Source organism: Quercus suber, unplaced genomic scaffold, assembly GCF_002906115.3.
Source record: "Quercus suber isolate HL8 unplaced genomic scaffold, Cork oak 2.0 scaffold_519, whole genome shotgun sequence".
In the NCBI taxonomy this organism is placed as follows: domain Eukaryota; kingdom Viridiplantae; phylum Streptophyta; class Magnoliopsida; order Fagales; family Fagaceae; genus Quercus; species Quercus suber.
The window spans coordinates 120,236-136,556 of NW_027069968.1; the positions used below are offsets into that span (position 1 = coordinate 120,236).

At 34.5% G+C, this 16,321-nt stretch overlaps 1 protein-coding gene across 1 annotated transcript; it reads right to left on the bottom strand.

Moving 5' to 3' along the window:
- Positions 1-4,133: 4,133 nt before the first annotated feature.
- Positions 4,134-5,436, bottom strand: LOC112032057 (transcription factor PRE6). The gene is made up of 2 exons (XM_024064762.2): positions 4,949-5,436; positions 4,134-4,500 (listed from the first exon to the last, which is right to left on the bottom strand). The coding sequence occupies exons 1-2, from the start codon at positions 5,075-5,077 to the stop codon at positions 4,348-4,350; spliced, it is 282 nt and encodes a 93-aa protein (XP_023920530.1). The 5' UTR covers positions 5,078-5,436; the 3' UTR covers positions 4,134-4,347.
- Positions 5,437-16,321: the final 10,885 nt, after the last annotated feature.

Below are 16,321 nucleotides of genomic sequence, written 5' to 3' on the forward strand. Positions count from 1 at the left end.
GAGAGAGAGAGAGAGAGAGAGAGAACATATGAATGTTCTTTGGGAAGAACTTATTCTTCCAAAAAATCTAATTAAAAACCTGCATGTGGCATCCAACCCATCGATTAGTGCTTGGCAATTGGGAATTGGGAGATGTACCCACGCGTGGCAGCTGATGCTGATGGGTGTTTTTTCTTTCTTTTTCTTTTTTTTTTTTTTTTTTGAAACTGTGTTTTTTCTTTCTTTGTTCTTGGATCTGGAATTATGTTCATTTTGATCTTCTTCAAGGTATACTTTGATCTTAGGGTTTGGTTTTTTTTTTTTTTTTTTTTTTTTTTTTTAATTTCTGGGTTTATGTAATTGGGCTTAAGTTTGTGTTCTTGTTGTTCTTGTTTAAGACACACTTAAATCTCAATTCATAAAATTTTTAATTTTTTATTCTGTTTTTAATTTTTTTTATTTAGTTAAAATTAATAAATTATTTTTTTTAATTTATATGCTGACATGGCATTTTTTAATGTCAAAAAATATTTTTTTATTATTAATTAGGCCACGTGGACATTAAACAAATATTATTTATTATTGCCGTTTGTCACGTCAGCAATATCCGTTTTTGATGTAACGGCAAGGACCAAAACGGAACCGTTTTTCAGGATAGGGACTAAAAGCGGTAAAAATAAAATTTAGGGACTAAAATAAAAATCGCCTAAAAATGTAGGGACTAAAATGTGCTTTTCGCCTAAAAAAATTAATGGGCTTAAATTTGCAAAATATGGGCCCGTTTGATAATGTTGTTCTAGTATTATTGTTTATATTTTTTGAAAATACATGTAGGTGAAAAAATGTGTAAAAATACGTATAATGATGTTTAAAAACTGAAAATATGCGTTTAAACACATGTATCAAACGGACCCATAATTTCTTTGTGCAATGGGATTTGAAATGGTGATCCATTCCATAATCGATGAGTTTTTATTTTTTAAACACCTTTGGGCCTTTTAAGCACTAACCGGGCTAGGAATCTAGTGGGCCATAAGGACCCACTTGTAAGTTTAGTCACAATCGAATTTTAAATATCTTATGTAATAATATAATAGATATATGCAATATTCTTCTGATGGATTTACATAGATTTGAAAGCGATGATGTGTGTACTAGGGTCTAGGCTACATAAAGTATTATCTCTAAACCAAAGAACAAGATAAATCGTCTTTTACTTGGTTGCAAACAAGGATGGAGACGGTGGAGGATTAGACCCGTGCCACACGCTGACCTGATGGGAAAAAATAAAGTCGGTATATTCTCTACGGTTTATATTTGGGTCACCTCTTCCAAAAATCTTGCCCCTCCCCTCCCCTACAATTTTACATCGATTTCATTGTAAGGGAATTTATATTAATTGTAACATAGCATAAGGCTCTAGATTTGCCCAATCAACCCCCAAAATACACTCATATCAGCTTGTATATATCATTGTACAAAAATACATTTGTATTACAATAATTATGTAAACTATGCAAATGAATATTTTTGTAATTCTTGAGATTGAGGGCAATGGTTTTTAGTTGAGAAAGAGAGAGATATGATTTGAAATGATAATAATAAAAGATTAATAAGGGAAAAGTATTCTAATAAAATAGATAATCTGATGTAGGATGTGTTGAAAATTGAGTATGTAAAATAGAAAAAGTAGGTCTTCATGCTGAAATAGATAGAAAATTTTGCACAAGCTGATATGAATGCTCTAATGTAGTAAGAAATATTGGTGTTTCATGTTTTTGTCTTTGTTAATGATTGCATTATAATGTATTACGAAATAATGATTTTGTATCTTTGTCTTTGTTGATAGTTTGTAGACACTAAATGAATGCTTATTTAAAATTTCATGGTTTTTTTTTTCTTATACTTCGGCTCTCCTAACTTGAAATCTTGGCTCTGCCCTTATCAAAAAATAATAATCACAATAATAAATTATAAAAATTATATAAAATATAGGAGTCACTATTGGTTCATATGGTGCTTTATAATCAAAGAAATCAAAATGTTGATTTTGTAGGGACCAGCTAAACAAAGAATTCTAGTACAGCCATTTAACTTGGATTCCCTTTCTTTTGGTTTTATTGAAACAAGCAGGACCACGTTACTTCTTTATTAATTGAGTTCGAGGACAACCTGACCATTTGCGTATAAAAAATCTCTCAACATGCACCTTCTGATAATCACAAGCAACATTTTGATTCATACAATGGCCATTGTGATCAGAATTTGAGCAAAATCACATGCAAATTAACTATGATAACTTGCTCAAAGCTAACCTGTAGAGTGCACTATATAGACACCATTTAGCATAGGTGATTGACTAATTCAAACTTTAAAGTTAACACAAATCAACATTTGTCAAACATTATCTGCAAACTAAGATTTTTGCGAGGATAGCGGTGTGTTTGTAAGTTCTGGAGGCCGAAAGAAGGATTTGAAGTTGACCCTTTGGAAATCATTTGACGGCAGTGAATCAAATCTTTGTACGTAGCAGATAATGTCTTGACTTGAGGAATGAGGTAGAAGGGTATTATTGATTAATCAAAGTAATTATTGAAGTGTAAACATGCATTTGTTGCCTGGTTTGTAAGTTTTTATTTGCCTCCAAGAAGAGCAATGGTAAAAATAAAAAAAATTCGATTATTGATAATTTGTAATTAGTATGACATCACTTAATTTTATTATATATCAATCAAAATTTACCAACTTAACAACTGTGAAAAAAGTGGATTCTAGTTAGTTAGTGTGCTTAGCTAGTAAAGTTTCTTATTATCAGATATGAAATTTGGGATTCGAACCCCGTTTATACCAAGAACCAATTAGAGTTTTAGTCTGATGATAAAAAACAATTATTAGGAGTAGGTGTCATAAGTTGAAATTATCTCTCAAAAAAATTTGCAAAAATAATTATGAGATTTGTTACATCACTGCACCAATTAACAGGTAATGTCACTACCTTTATTGCTTATTGATAGCCGCAATTTATGTGAGGTTTAATTCTATGATAGAAATTCTTACCTACGTTTAGTAAAGGGAGAAGTGGCATAAATGAAGGATTATAAAATATAATAATTAAAAATGAATGTTATAAATTGAAACTATCTCTAAAATACAATTGTAAAAATAATTATAAAATTTATTATATTAATCACTGCACCAATTAACAGGTAATCTCACTGCCCTCATTGCTTATTGATAGCCACAATTTATGTGAGGTTTAATTATGTGGTAGAAACCCCTTATTTACATTTAGTAAAGAGGGGTAAGAAAACAGTGAAGTGACATAGAGGAAGGAAAATAGAATATATAATAACGACTCTCTGTGTGTTCAACTTCATGAAGCCAGACCTGAATGCATGTCATTGGTCTAAGATTTGACACTGAATTGTACTATGGAGTCCCAATAATTAATATAGCCTGGCTAACTAAAAATAAAATAGTAAAACCTCTGAGAGTACATGACATGAAAGTAACTAAACGATTGAGTTCGGTACTTTTTTTTTTTTTTTTTTTACTTTCAAAGCTAAGGTTCTATTTGATAATGTTATTTTAGTAATATTATTTATATTTTTTAAAAATACGTATTGGAAAAAAATATATAAAAATGCATGTAATATTGTTTAAAAACTAAAAACTGAAAACTGTTGTTTAAATCGTGGTATCAAACTCCTTCTAAAACTTTATACTGCGGCAAACCCATGTTAGACAATTAAGACTGAAACAGATCAATTCCTCCCCAAATTTAATGAACATGGAAAATTATTATTCAGTTTGCTTCATTGCATTGAGCTTGAAAATTTTTTGAAGACGATGATCATCATTATCATCAAGGTCATGTTATGTCATTTAAGTTGATATGGTCGTCATGTGTCATTACAAAATTGATGTGAAGTAATATCAATGTCACATGCCATGAACATGGTGGACCTTAACGGTCTACTTCTAGGTTTTTCACGTAAAAGAGACTAGAAACATTGATATTTTGTATATGGCCTTCTGAACTTTGAAAACGAAACTTTTTTCAAAACTAATATTTACTATGGAAGTGTCACATTCACCAGCAAGAGACAATTAAAAGGTTAATCTAGATACAAAAAGCTTTGGAGCACTCAAAATTTGAGAACCTCTAGAAGTTCTTTTATTATATATAAGATTAATTACTACTACATTTTTTTTTTAAACTAAGGGATATAACATGGAGCCCATGTTAACCCTTAGTCTTGGCCTAGTGACCAATCCCTAGCTAGATAGAAGTAGATAAAGAAAAAGAAAGAAGAAGAAAGACAATAATATATATATATATATATATATATAATGTAACACTCTCTATTACATCAGTAAACTCCTTATTATTGCAGCTTGAGCGCTATCAGAGTCTGTTGTAGCCAAAAGATTGGACAAACGGTCGCTTAGGTCATCCACTTCCCTGTGTAAGCTTCTTATATAGTTGCAAGTCTCTTGCAATACTTTGGATGCTGATACCTGCCAGAATATACATATAAATTCTACACTTAGGTAAACCAATTGCAAATATATATAAAATATAACAACATTGACTAAATTATACATACGAAATACAGGTCAATTCTTTTCAAGAACTTGGTAAACTATATGGTATTCGTCAAGAGTTTTGTAACTAAGTGTTATTATCTTGTTCCATCTATATATGAATTTGGGTTCAAATTACCTTCCTAGCTAGACAAAAAGGGAAAAAGGTATTCAAGTAGTAATCCTATAGGCAAACCAAGTGTGTTTTAAGGTCCACACACCTCAAGTTGTGGGCTTTGTGGATTACAATAAGCGAGGCAGTGAGTGTGACTTATCTTATTAGCTAAAGCAAATAGAGACCACACATGTTTTGTGTGTGTGTGTGTGTGAGTGAGAGTGTGAGAGAGAGAAAGAGAAAGAGAAAGATAAGAGAGTAATAAACCTTGTCGGAGCGCCTATTGCGGATCTCGGGGATAAGTTGTTGTAACTTGGAAACAAGATCGGTGATCTGGTCATCAGTGATATTCCTAGAAACACCTGACTGCGTCGAACGGGATCTTCTGCTAGACATTGTTGTTAAGAGGGAGTGTCAGAAAGAAATAGTAGACAAAGGGGAGAGAGAGAGAGAGAAGTGGAACTCAAGCTCTTGTCAGAGAAAGTTTGTATCAGAAAAACTAATTTAGTTGGGTATGGAAGAAGCTAAGATGGAGATACATATATATAAAGAGAGAAGGAAGTGAGTGTTTGAGACAAGTTATGGACAGAGAGATGAGGGAAGCAAGTAACCATGAACAAAAACTAGAGAAGAGAGGTGGTGTTGGGAGTGAAGAGGACAAGTGCATGGGAGAAAGAGGTGGGCTATGCTTGTTATTAAATAGGGTTGTGTGTGTGTGCTTGTGTGTATGTGTATGTGTGTGTTACATGTGTATGAGAGAGAGAGAGAGAGAGAGAGAGAGAGGGATCTAGCTATAAGGGGAATAGAGAGATACGCCATACCGTGATTTCTCTGTATGTCCCCAAACTGGGGTTAGAGCTCAAGTGGGTTAAGGGAAATGTGCTTGTTTATCAGCCAACTTAGCGGGACCTCTATGTGTCAGTCTTAGCACGCAAGCCCATGTTATCTTACTACTTCCTGTCATTTGAATAATTTCCTCATTTTTTGTACAGTGTTATCACTACTTATACTCATATGGGATGTCTTAATTTCATGTAATTTACTAGGTATAAGTTAGGTACAGTTTCTTAGCAAAGATTAAAGAAAGAGAAAAAAAAAAATTAACACATAGAATTTACACAATTCGACAAGGTGCCTAAGCCTATGGATATAATATCATACTTTACTACATAGTAACACTCATAAGATTACTCTAACACAATGACCCAATAGCAAATATGAGTCAACTTTAACAAGATTTTAAGTTTTTTATTTATTAAATATTATATAATCGCATGGATCATTATAGTATAAAATGTGCCAAGATATTGTATTAAAAAAAATTAAATTTAATAATAAAGTTCATTGGTAAATAAATTACGGAGTTGAATTTAATTAAAAAACCTTTAAAATACAAATGCTTAAATAATTGTTCTTATTTTGTCTTAATTGAAATTGCTTAAATAACAGTACCAGTTTTGTCCTAAAGGGATTCTGCATAAATAACTGTGTTTTGTCTTTAATGGATTTGCCTAAATAACTGTGTTTTTGTCCTAAACAAGTTTGCTACATGCACTAATAATATAGTAATATTTATATGCATATCTTCATTCTTCTACACTCTATCAAGTACCTAGCTAATCTAATTACCTATATGGTTAAGGAACTTAAGGCTCTTGGCCTAGTTTGAAAGTTGTTTTGCACAAATTGCTGCTATAGGATGACATTTTTGACCAGTCAGATATGATCCCCAATGCTTTTTTTTTTTTTCCTTCCAGACTTTGGAAACGACATTTGCATGTGTCATCTTGGAAACTCTGCGTGGTCTAACCCTATTCGAGGCCATGTCTTATTCAATATTCATTTCTTAGTTTGTCAATATCAACACTATTTTAAAATTGAAATTCATATATTGTTACTGTCAAATATACCATTTGTCATTGAATCTTCTTCGTGTGTTAATAATCTCCCAGTTATATTTTCTTCTCGTCGTCAAAAAGTTAGGATCTTACCCTACTTAAATAAGGTTTTTATTATTTAATAATAGAAATTGAGTTCAAGTTATACCTAACATCACTTTTAAGTTTTTGATAAAAAATATGTAACTTACTAAATTAATATTTTATTAGTACTTAGTACGACTATTAAACCACATGCTCTCTTTATGCTTATTCAAAGTTCATATCATTAAAGCTCTGTTTGGGTAGTGGATGTTGCTGCGGCTGCATTTTTCTTGTCCATGGCATTATTCATGGACCAGTCAAGTGATAAAAACGCATGAATTGCGGTAATAAAAAAATATTTTGCTAAAATATTTTTAATAATAAGTTTTCAGTAAAATAAGCGGTATCTAAATGCACACTAAATATAATTGTTATTTATCAATACCTTAAGATTTATTGGCTCCATTCTATGACTATCAAATTTTCGTTAAACTCGTTTTTTTGCTGGGATTTTGTTTTCGTTATTAGAGACGTACGTAAATTCATTTGTCCCATAACTTTGTTTGTTGACCCGCCTTTTGTAGCCAGGATGGATCTGTTAATATCTTTTCTTTCCTTAATTGGGTTTTCGATTATGAAATTAGAGATAGAAACGATTCATTTTCCCTTCTCGATATAGAAAACATACAATTCAATAATGATTTTGACAAAAATTCTTAACTGATAAAAAGATACTTAGAAGTATAACATTAATTAATTAAAAAATATTGAATTTTACATATTAAAAAAATCTTTTAATATAAGGAATTAGCGTCATAGTTTTTGGTCAAATTAAATATTACACTCTCTATCCACAGAACATTTTTGAAAGATAATATGATGGATGGAATTTGAAATCTCTTAGCTTAAGACAAGATTTTTTAAGTTCATTGAGCCCACTATTCAAGTGTCTGTAGAAAAAATTGCGTCCCATCCTAAAAGATCTTATAATATTGTATTATTTTCAATGAAGAAATCTAGATAAGCTAGGTAATTGTAAAAACTTTGGACGTTACATGTCTGCATGTGACAAGATATGTTTCAATTTTTCCCGGCGAGATTCCTGGTTAGAATTCACTTTGTGGACGTAACCCATGCTTGGGAGTGGGAATTTGAAAGAGCTGCCATGACAATAGTAATATAAACACTTGGTATAAAGATTGGTTAGGAATTTACCACACTATCACTCACTATCGAAAAGGTTTATTAGATCATTCACACCGGATCTTGCAAAAATTTGTCTATTTTAATATATTTACATACTCACTTTTTAAAACACCCAATATTAAATTATCTATTTTACATTACATTTTATTAAAATATTAATTTTTCTTAATTTTTTTTAAAGTTTATTTTTTTTACATACAACAGCCATCATCCACTCTATTTTTTCATAATCAAAATATGTAGTGTCAGTGTAAATTTATACGGTTACGTAGCAAATGTGTAAATTTACACACTTATACAAAGACTGATGCGGGTCATTTTTAGAAAAAAAAATTGTGTAAATTCTACACATTTTTCTATTATACACAAATGACGTGAATACTCTTATTATAGCTCAAGAAGAAGAAAAAAATAGTAGATGTACCAAAACCGGACTAGACAAAACATAGTCATGTGAACAAGCATGTGAATAGTTTTTTAGGTAAAGAGAGGTAGCAAATTGAACAATATTAGTGACCATATATATGTGCCATGCATGTTACAATAATGTTGATTATTTGTGCAATTAAAAGTGCTTATAGCTAGTTAGGTAGGTGCTATCTCTGTAGCTTTTGTGGGCTTAGCTACATAGTCCATCTTCTGTACCAAACTAGCAAGACTAAATGTGTTGCAACACTAGTCAGTCGAGCCAAACAATGACTGAGAAAACCAAAATGTAAAATTGACTATTTCTTGAAGTTAAAAATGACTTCCAAAACAAGGGTATGGTAAAAAACAGACAAGAAAGTAAATGTGAGTCAGGACTTTGTAAGTAATATTAAAAGGTGGAAATGATCTGGATCTATATACGACTGTACGGTTGTATAATTATACTCTTATACCCAAAAGAAAAGGACATACTGTATTAATCTGACTATACACAGCCAAGATTCGTTCAAACTTTACTTTTGTTCTCTATTTTTGTTAGCATGCACTAGTTAGTCCAAAACTCTGGTCAATATCTCATGCACACAAAAGCCAATCTGCAAGTACTGAAAAAGGTAACTGCACAAGTTTTAACTGTTAACTAGAATCGAGCTTTTTATACAGTTTATTTTTCAGTTTTTAAATAAAAAAAAATTGTATTATTTGAAAAAATTATACCTAAGAAAAATAAAGTTAAAAAAAAATACTGTTCTTTGAAATGCATATATGCATGTTATTATTGAAGTAAAATACAAAACATGCATGTATTTGGGAATAACCCTAATCTAATTTAGGTTAGGTGCAGTGAAGTTAGTAAAGAAAAGTCCCTAGTACAAGTAGAATTAGAACTTTGACAACATAATTCAATAGTACTTAGGGTCATGGCCTAGGGCCTAAGAGCTAGGAGCTAGGAGCTAGGCCCCAACTAGAGAAAGGCCCCCAAATGTAGGAGACAATTAGTTGATTTTTTATTTATTTAAAAAATATGTGAGTTATATATTTTTTCCTCTACACTTAAGGAAGGCTAAAAAATCGAGTGATGCTAGATATATTATTCAAAATTTAATATATAAGTTTTACAAATTAATATTTTACCAATCATAAATGTTGATTTAATTATTATTATTATTTTTAAAAGAAATAATTAACATTTTTGTTAAAATATTACCAATCACATTCATCGTCATATCAAATTATAAGTTTTTTAAAGTAGTATTAGCATTTTTTCAAAAAAAAAAAAAATATTGCGGATTAATCTATAACTCAATACCCATTAAATCTAGTGAATCAATCCTATCAAAAAGTAGAATAAAAGATTTCAAATTAAAAAAATTATAATATAGAACATTAACTAAATAATATTTAAATATAAAATGATTCAAGCTGTATTGCGCCAACCTTGATAGGACCCAATATATTTAGAGATCTACACCAAGGATCCTTGTATTCGGTTTCACATACATGATGAAGAGTGTTGGATTAATTTACGTATGGAACTTTGTATTCAATGACATCTCAATGTCATGAATCTACAATATAAATAATTATATATGCAATGGAATTTTTTTTCACATTTTATCATACCCTTGACAAAATTCATGAGGAACTAATTAATTAAGAGATCCCCTAAGTTGACATAGTGTGTCTAAACCCAAAGTTAGGCCAAAATGGGCTTTTACCCCATTCTGACAAACTTTTCAGCAAAATGCCCAATGTCTGAAACTATTTAAGAAAATGTCCCTACTTTGAAACTTGCTTTTTAGAAAATTGAGTTTCAAATGTAAAATTCGATTTTTGGAAAATCGAGTTATAACGAACATGAACTTAGAAATTTTTTTTTTTTTTTTTTTTGGGAACTCGAGTTCCACTTGAATGTTTTCAAGGACCTCGAGTTCCATGAACTCGAGTTTTTTGCATGGAACTTGAGTTTCAATTTTTTTAAAAAAATTTTCAATTTATTATAATTTGATTGTCCAAAAATCGAATTTTAAATTGAAACTTGATTTTTAGAAAATCGAATTTTAAAATAAGGGCATTTTGTTGAAAAGTTTGTGAGAAATGGGCAAATACCCATTTTGGCCCCCAAAGTTATTCTCAAAGTATCACATCTTATTGGACTTTTGAAGTGGCTAGTTTAAATGAATAAGAGGATCTTATTCCATAAAGTTTTCACCAAAAAAGGTACGTAATTCAAAGTTTTAAACCCCCATGCTTACAAAAAGAGAAGGCAAAAGTCATTGTTACGTACATTTTTTTTCATAATTAATCAAGTACAATGTATCCTACCAAATTATCTCATTTTGGGAGAATAATCACAATTTTTTTCTTTATAGTAAGCCGTATAAAATTAAACTTAAAAAAATTAGCATCTTGTAAAGTTATGGTATTTTGCTTTGGGAACCAACAGTTTGTGTCCCCTTTAATTAACAAGTCATTTTCATGGCCAAACTGAGCACCCAAAGGGCACCGCTAGCTCATCTGGAAATGATCCAAACTGTACGTAAAAGTTGCATGAATTGCCAATACGAATGTGATAAAACAAATAAGCATACGAGTCAGGGTCTGATAATAAGTTGCAAGTGAAATGAAAAAGCAATCAATGGCTGATGAGTACATATGCTACGTACTAATTAAATCCTTATCAAATGAAAGTGACACAATGTTTTTGATTATTTGATAGTTACAATAAAGAGAAGGATTAGAACCCCATATAGAAGTATGAACTCCTTTAAGACTTATATTGAAAATAATATATTCAATTAAGATGTGCAAGAGCGGAGCCAAGAATTTTTGTTCGGAGGGACCAAGTTATGATATGGATATATTAACCAAAACAAACCAAACATGCATACTCAAGAGCGCACACACATATATTCTAATAACGGAGTAAGTCATAATTTATAAATATATTACATTTAGAATTATCAACTTTAACATATATATAATTACAAAATTTCTTCTTAGAATAAAACTCATCTAAAAAAAATTTGAANGGAAAGATTTGATTTGATCATTGACTCTTATTTGGTGAATATTGTCAATTACATGAAGATCAAGGGAGAAGAAGTTCAAGTTGCCCAATTAATGACTTTCAAGTTTGGCAAGAAGACAAAGAAGGTGAAGTATTCAAAGTATTTGTTCTCTTGGCATGAGAGATTTCAGATTTCAAAGATGAACTCGAGGACGAGTTTGTTTCAAGTGGAGGGGTCTGATGTAGGACACAATTTACTATTTAATTATTGTAATTTATTATTTTTGGTATTTTTATGTAAAAAACGTTATTTTAGATTTAGGTGATTTATTTCCTTATTTTTAGGTGCATTTAATGCTTTTTAGGTTAAATTTGATTCCTGTTATGGTTAGATATTAATTAGGAGTTATTTTAGATTATATTTTACTGTCAGTCAAGTTTTAAGGAGCCCTTAAATACGCCCTTAAGTCTGTAAACGTTTTTCATAGTTTATTATCAATAAAAATTCAGACTTGTGTCTTTTGTGTTCTCTGGTGGATTCCAGACTTATCACCTTGTGGATTCAAGGAACCCCTCGTGGATTCGAGGTTTACTACCCAGGAACTAACAGTTTAGTTTCTGTTTCATCAAGAGAGCATCGTGTGTGCTTTTCTTCAGGCTTCCGCGACATCAGAACTTGAGTTTCAATTTTTTTTTTAAATTTTCAGTTTATTATAATTTGATTGTCCAAAAATCGAATTTTAAATTGACACTTGATTTTTAGAAAATCGAGTTTCAAAATAGGGGCATTTTGCTGGAAAGTTTGTGAGAAATGGGCAAATACCCATTTTGGCCCCCAAAGTTATTCTCAAAGTATCACATCTTATTGGACTTTTGAAGTGGCTAGTTTAAATGAATAAGAGGATCTTATTCCATAAGTTTTCACCAAAAAAGGTACGTAATTCAAAGTTTTAAACCCCCATGCTTACAAAAAGAGAAAGCAAAAGTCATTGTTACGTACATTTTTTTTCATAATTAATCAAGTACAATGTATCCTACCAAATTATCTCATTTCGGGAGAATAATCACAATTTTTTTCTTTATAGTAAGCCGTATAAAATTAAACTTAAAAAAATTAGCATCTTGTAAAGTTATGGTATTTTGTTTTGGGAACCAACAGTTTGTGTCCCCTTTAATTAACAAGTCATTTTCATGGCCAAACTGAGCACCCAAAGGGCACCGCTAGCTCATCTGGAAATGATCCAAACTGTACGTAAAAGTTGCATGAATTGCCAATACGAATGTGATAAAACAAATAAGCATACGAGTGAGGGTCTGATAATAAGTTGCAAGTGAAATGAAAAAGCAATCAATGGCTGATGAGTACATATGCTACGTACTAATTAAATCCTTATCAAATGAAAGTGACACAATGTTTTTGATTATTTGATAGTTACAATAAAGAGAAGGATTAGAACCCCATATAGAAGTATGAACTCCTTTAAGACTTATATTGAAAATAATATATTCAATGAGAGCAGAGAGTAGTTCTCCTTTAGGCTGCCCAGAGATCTTTCGGCCTCTGATTGGGATTGGGCTGCAACCTGGGCCTCGAGGTGGGCTTTCTTATTTCACTCCTCGGCCACGTATATCTGCTGGGTAACCTGCATTACAAGAGTTTTCAACACAGATTAAAGACAGGAGCAAAGTAAAAAAGGAGGGGGGTACCTGAACTAAGAGGATCAGTTCACTCACCATGGCAATATCCCTCTTGAGGGACTGGAAGAGCTCGTACTGGTTGAAGCGTTATACGAGTCCATGTCCTTCGGGAGAAGAAGAGGCTACTCCAGGGCCTCGGCAACAAGGCCTGCCCTCCCTCCGTCGTAGTTCCTAAGGGAGGTATCCCAGGGGATGGGGGCTTCGTCCAACTCCAACCTGGGGCACCAGGTGCGGGCCCTCGGCGCACCTCGGCCACGTGTATGTCCTCTTGCTCTTAGTGGAGGAGGCCTTCTTGTCACAGTGACCTTTCGTCACCTTTTGCTGCTTAGCACCTCTTAGAGAGGCCACCTCCCTCTCCTCAGCATCAACATCGTCTCTTCTTTTTCGGATCTGTCACCTGCTTGGTGCCAAGATCTAGAGGAATCTGAGGGGGTGGCGGTGGAAGGTTCGTAACTGGCTGGGATGTTCCAGTCCTTTCACCTCTGCCTTAGTGCCCCTTTTCTTCATCAGGCTCTTTAAATCCACCAAGTCGTCGTTCGAAGAATCTTCGGGAAGAGTAGTTATCAGAAGTTGGTGGACACTGGACTGCCTGTCGCCTTCTTCCTCGGCATCCGAGAGCTCTATCACACGCTTCCCTTCTGCAGCTTCCCCTCTGAGTGCAAATTTGTCAATCTGCTCCTCTAGCGACGAGGTAGATGAACCAACCCTCTCGCCTGTTGCGACCGGCTCAAGGGAATCTGCTGAATCGACTGGGCGAGTGGGAGTACAGCTTGGGGGTTTGGATGGGGAACAGGTGAGGTCGTATGATGCCAAGAAACCTTTAGGGTAACGTCTATACGATTCAGACGATAATCCCCCTGCGTTATTGCGTTGCCGATCGGCTGGTAATCCTTCAGTTTCGCCGTGTATCGAGGATAAGCGAACCGACCTGAGCTGCCCATCCTCACTTACAAAGATCTTCGACCTCAGTAGGTAGTTAAGGGCAGCAGTGTTTGTGAGGGTAAGCCAAGGAGCAACCTGGTCCCTATCTGTTAAAATCAAAGCAAAATTTAGTCAGAGATTCAGAAATAGCAGTACAAAGAAAACTGAAAACTACTGCGAGCTGAAGATCCAAGCCTACTGTTAGTGATCCTAAGTCTAGCGTGCCCACTTGGCTCTCCTAGCGTGGTCGGACAATGGTGACGTCGTGCCATGCGCCCGAAACAATCACATAATCGTCTTTCATCCCCTTGTTGGACTTAGGAAGACAGGAAACGAGCCTAACAATGTCAGACCGGGATTTTAAGTAATATCCTGCCCCTTATTGGCTGTGACATTTGTACATGTATGCGACGTCCAGCTAGGTGAGCCCCAGTCCTAGGTGACGGTCAAGATCATCAACTGCCCCTAAGATCCTAAACATGTTAGGCGCACACTGGTCGGGACTAAGCCTATGGTTTCTGAGGTAGTTAGTTGTGATGGGGCCCATGGGATGGTCATCCCCCTTCTAAGAAAGAAATAAAGGGGATTACAACTTCGCCCGTTCTCCGATCTGTTAGTATCTTCTCCGGTGGACAGTATCTCACACCCACATTTAGGGGTATGCGATAGGTGGCCCTAAATTTTTCCAATTGGGCAGGACTATCCACCAGGTATTGGAGTTTGCCCATCACGACTAAACGGAAAGATGGAAGCGCTGAGTGCGGTGACCGGAGAATAATTGTTCAAAAGTTGAGGCAACTGGCCGAAGCCAAAATTGAAGGATCGAAAGGACGAAAACTTACAGGAACTAAACTGGGGAATGATCTTCGAACTCGCACAGGGATCCTCAAGGGTTCTGTGAAAGATTGAGATCGATGGCTGAAAGAGCTCAGTGAAGCTGTGTGCTTGTTCTCGTCGGGAAGTCTGATAGTTTGCAAAGTGAAGGAGAAACGCCTTCCCCTAGGGTTTTATACGGGGTTTAATGAAGGGGCAGGAGTTATTTTGCTCAAATCCCGGGGAAGAAGCACGCCCGTTGGATCGACAGCCCACCGTTGGATATGAGGGACAAGGCGCCGCCTGGAGTAATCAATGCAGCGCCTTGGAAACACGAAAACTAACCTTGGCAATAATGAAGCGCTTCTATCTAGGCCCACGCGCGTGTCAGTTCAAATATTTGTCTCTCCTCAAATTTCTCACCCCGTGACAAGTCAAAACCCCACATTTTCTCTTCAGATGCGAGGGAAAATTGGGATTTTGAGGGGCTGTTATGGGGGATGAAAACCCAGACATACTTATTGGGTCGTGGGCCCTGTCCCGAGGGATACTGTACGTCCGAAGAGTAATAGCGGGTCAGGGTAGGATTCATCTGAACGTAGCCAACCCAGAAGTAAAAGAAGAGTAACGTCCGAAGAGGTCACATTTTGTCCGAAGAGATTACACTCCTCGGACGTAAATGGTCTCAACCCAGCCAGCGAATAGAAGGTCCGAATGGACCCTCGGGCAATCCCCACGACACAGATAAGCTCTGAGCGTATCTAGGGATGATTAGGACGAGAAAATATCTTAAGGAAAAGCTGCCATCACCGCATTAAATGCCCTACAGCTGCTTTCTGGCAGCATTAATGTGGAGAAGACCCTGAACAGTGTAATCTCAGCTACTACCACTCACGGAGGGCAAAGAGAGTACCTGATGGGACATGCACTCAAGTGGATGCTTAGATGAAGAACAAATGGATGATGGAGATGATAGAAGGGGTGCTATATAAGCAAGAGAGGTCTCTGATAATAGAGATCGAGAGAGGGAGGGGAGAGAGGACTTAGACAAATTCATTGTAGTTCCAAGAATTGTAACCACCTCACATTTTAATAACAAACCTCTTCGGACAGACATTTTAAAGGAAGATGAATGTAATCTTATGTCAATTAATCCTCAAACGATATAATTAATCTCTGTTTGATTCACACCTAGCCCAGCTCTTTTGCCCACTCTCTACAAATTCATTGTCTTGGGTTTATTGGGCTCTTAACCCATCTCTCTTGGGCCTGGGCTGCCAAATCTGACCCTACATATATATATATATATATATATATATAAATCACTTATTCAATCACTCAATTATTTGATTAAGAGGATCATTGGATTTTTTTTAGGTGGTGGGGGGACTCCTATTTTTGTAGGCTAACCATTTGTAATTAATGCTTAATAATTTTAAATACCATAGGGTCATGCCCCCCCCCCCCCCCCCCCAAAAGCCATAACGTGACCATGCCCCTAAAGATGTGGTATAGGATCAACCCTCCCCCCTTCTCCTGTTAAACCTATCTCCAATATACATCAAACAATATCATCACTCTTCACGTTTATATTAATAGTAAGTTATAAATTAGTATAACTATTTCCTAGATCATCTTTGGGTT

Bases quoted from the DNA above. Each gene is read 5' to 3' on its own strand.
- LOC112032057 (XM_024064762.2), bottom strand. From the start codon at position 5,077: ATGTCTAGCAGAAGATCCCGTTCGACGCAGTCAGGTGTTTCTAGGAAT. The intron at 4,501-4,948 runs GTTTATTACTCT...ATATTCTGGCAG, and splicing joins GCAATAGGCGCTCCGACAAG to GTATCAGCATCCAAAGTATT.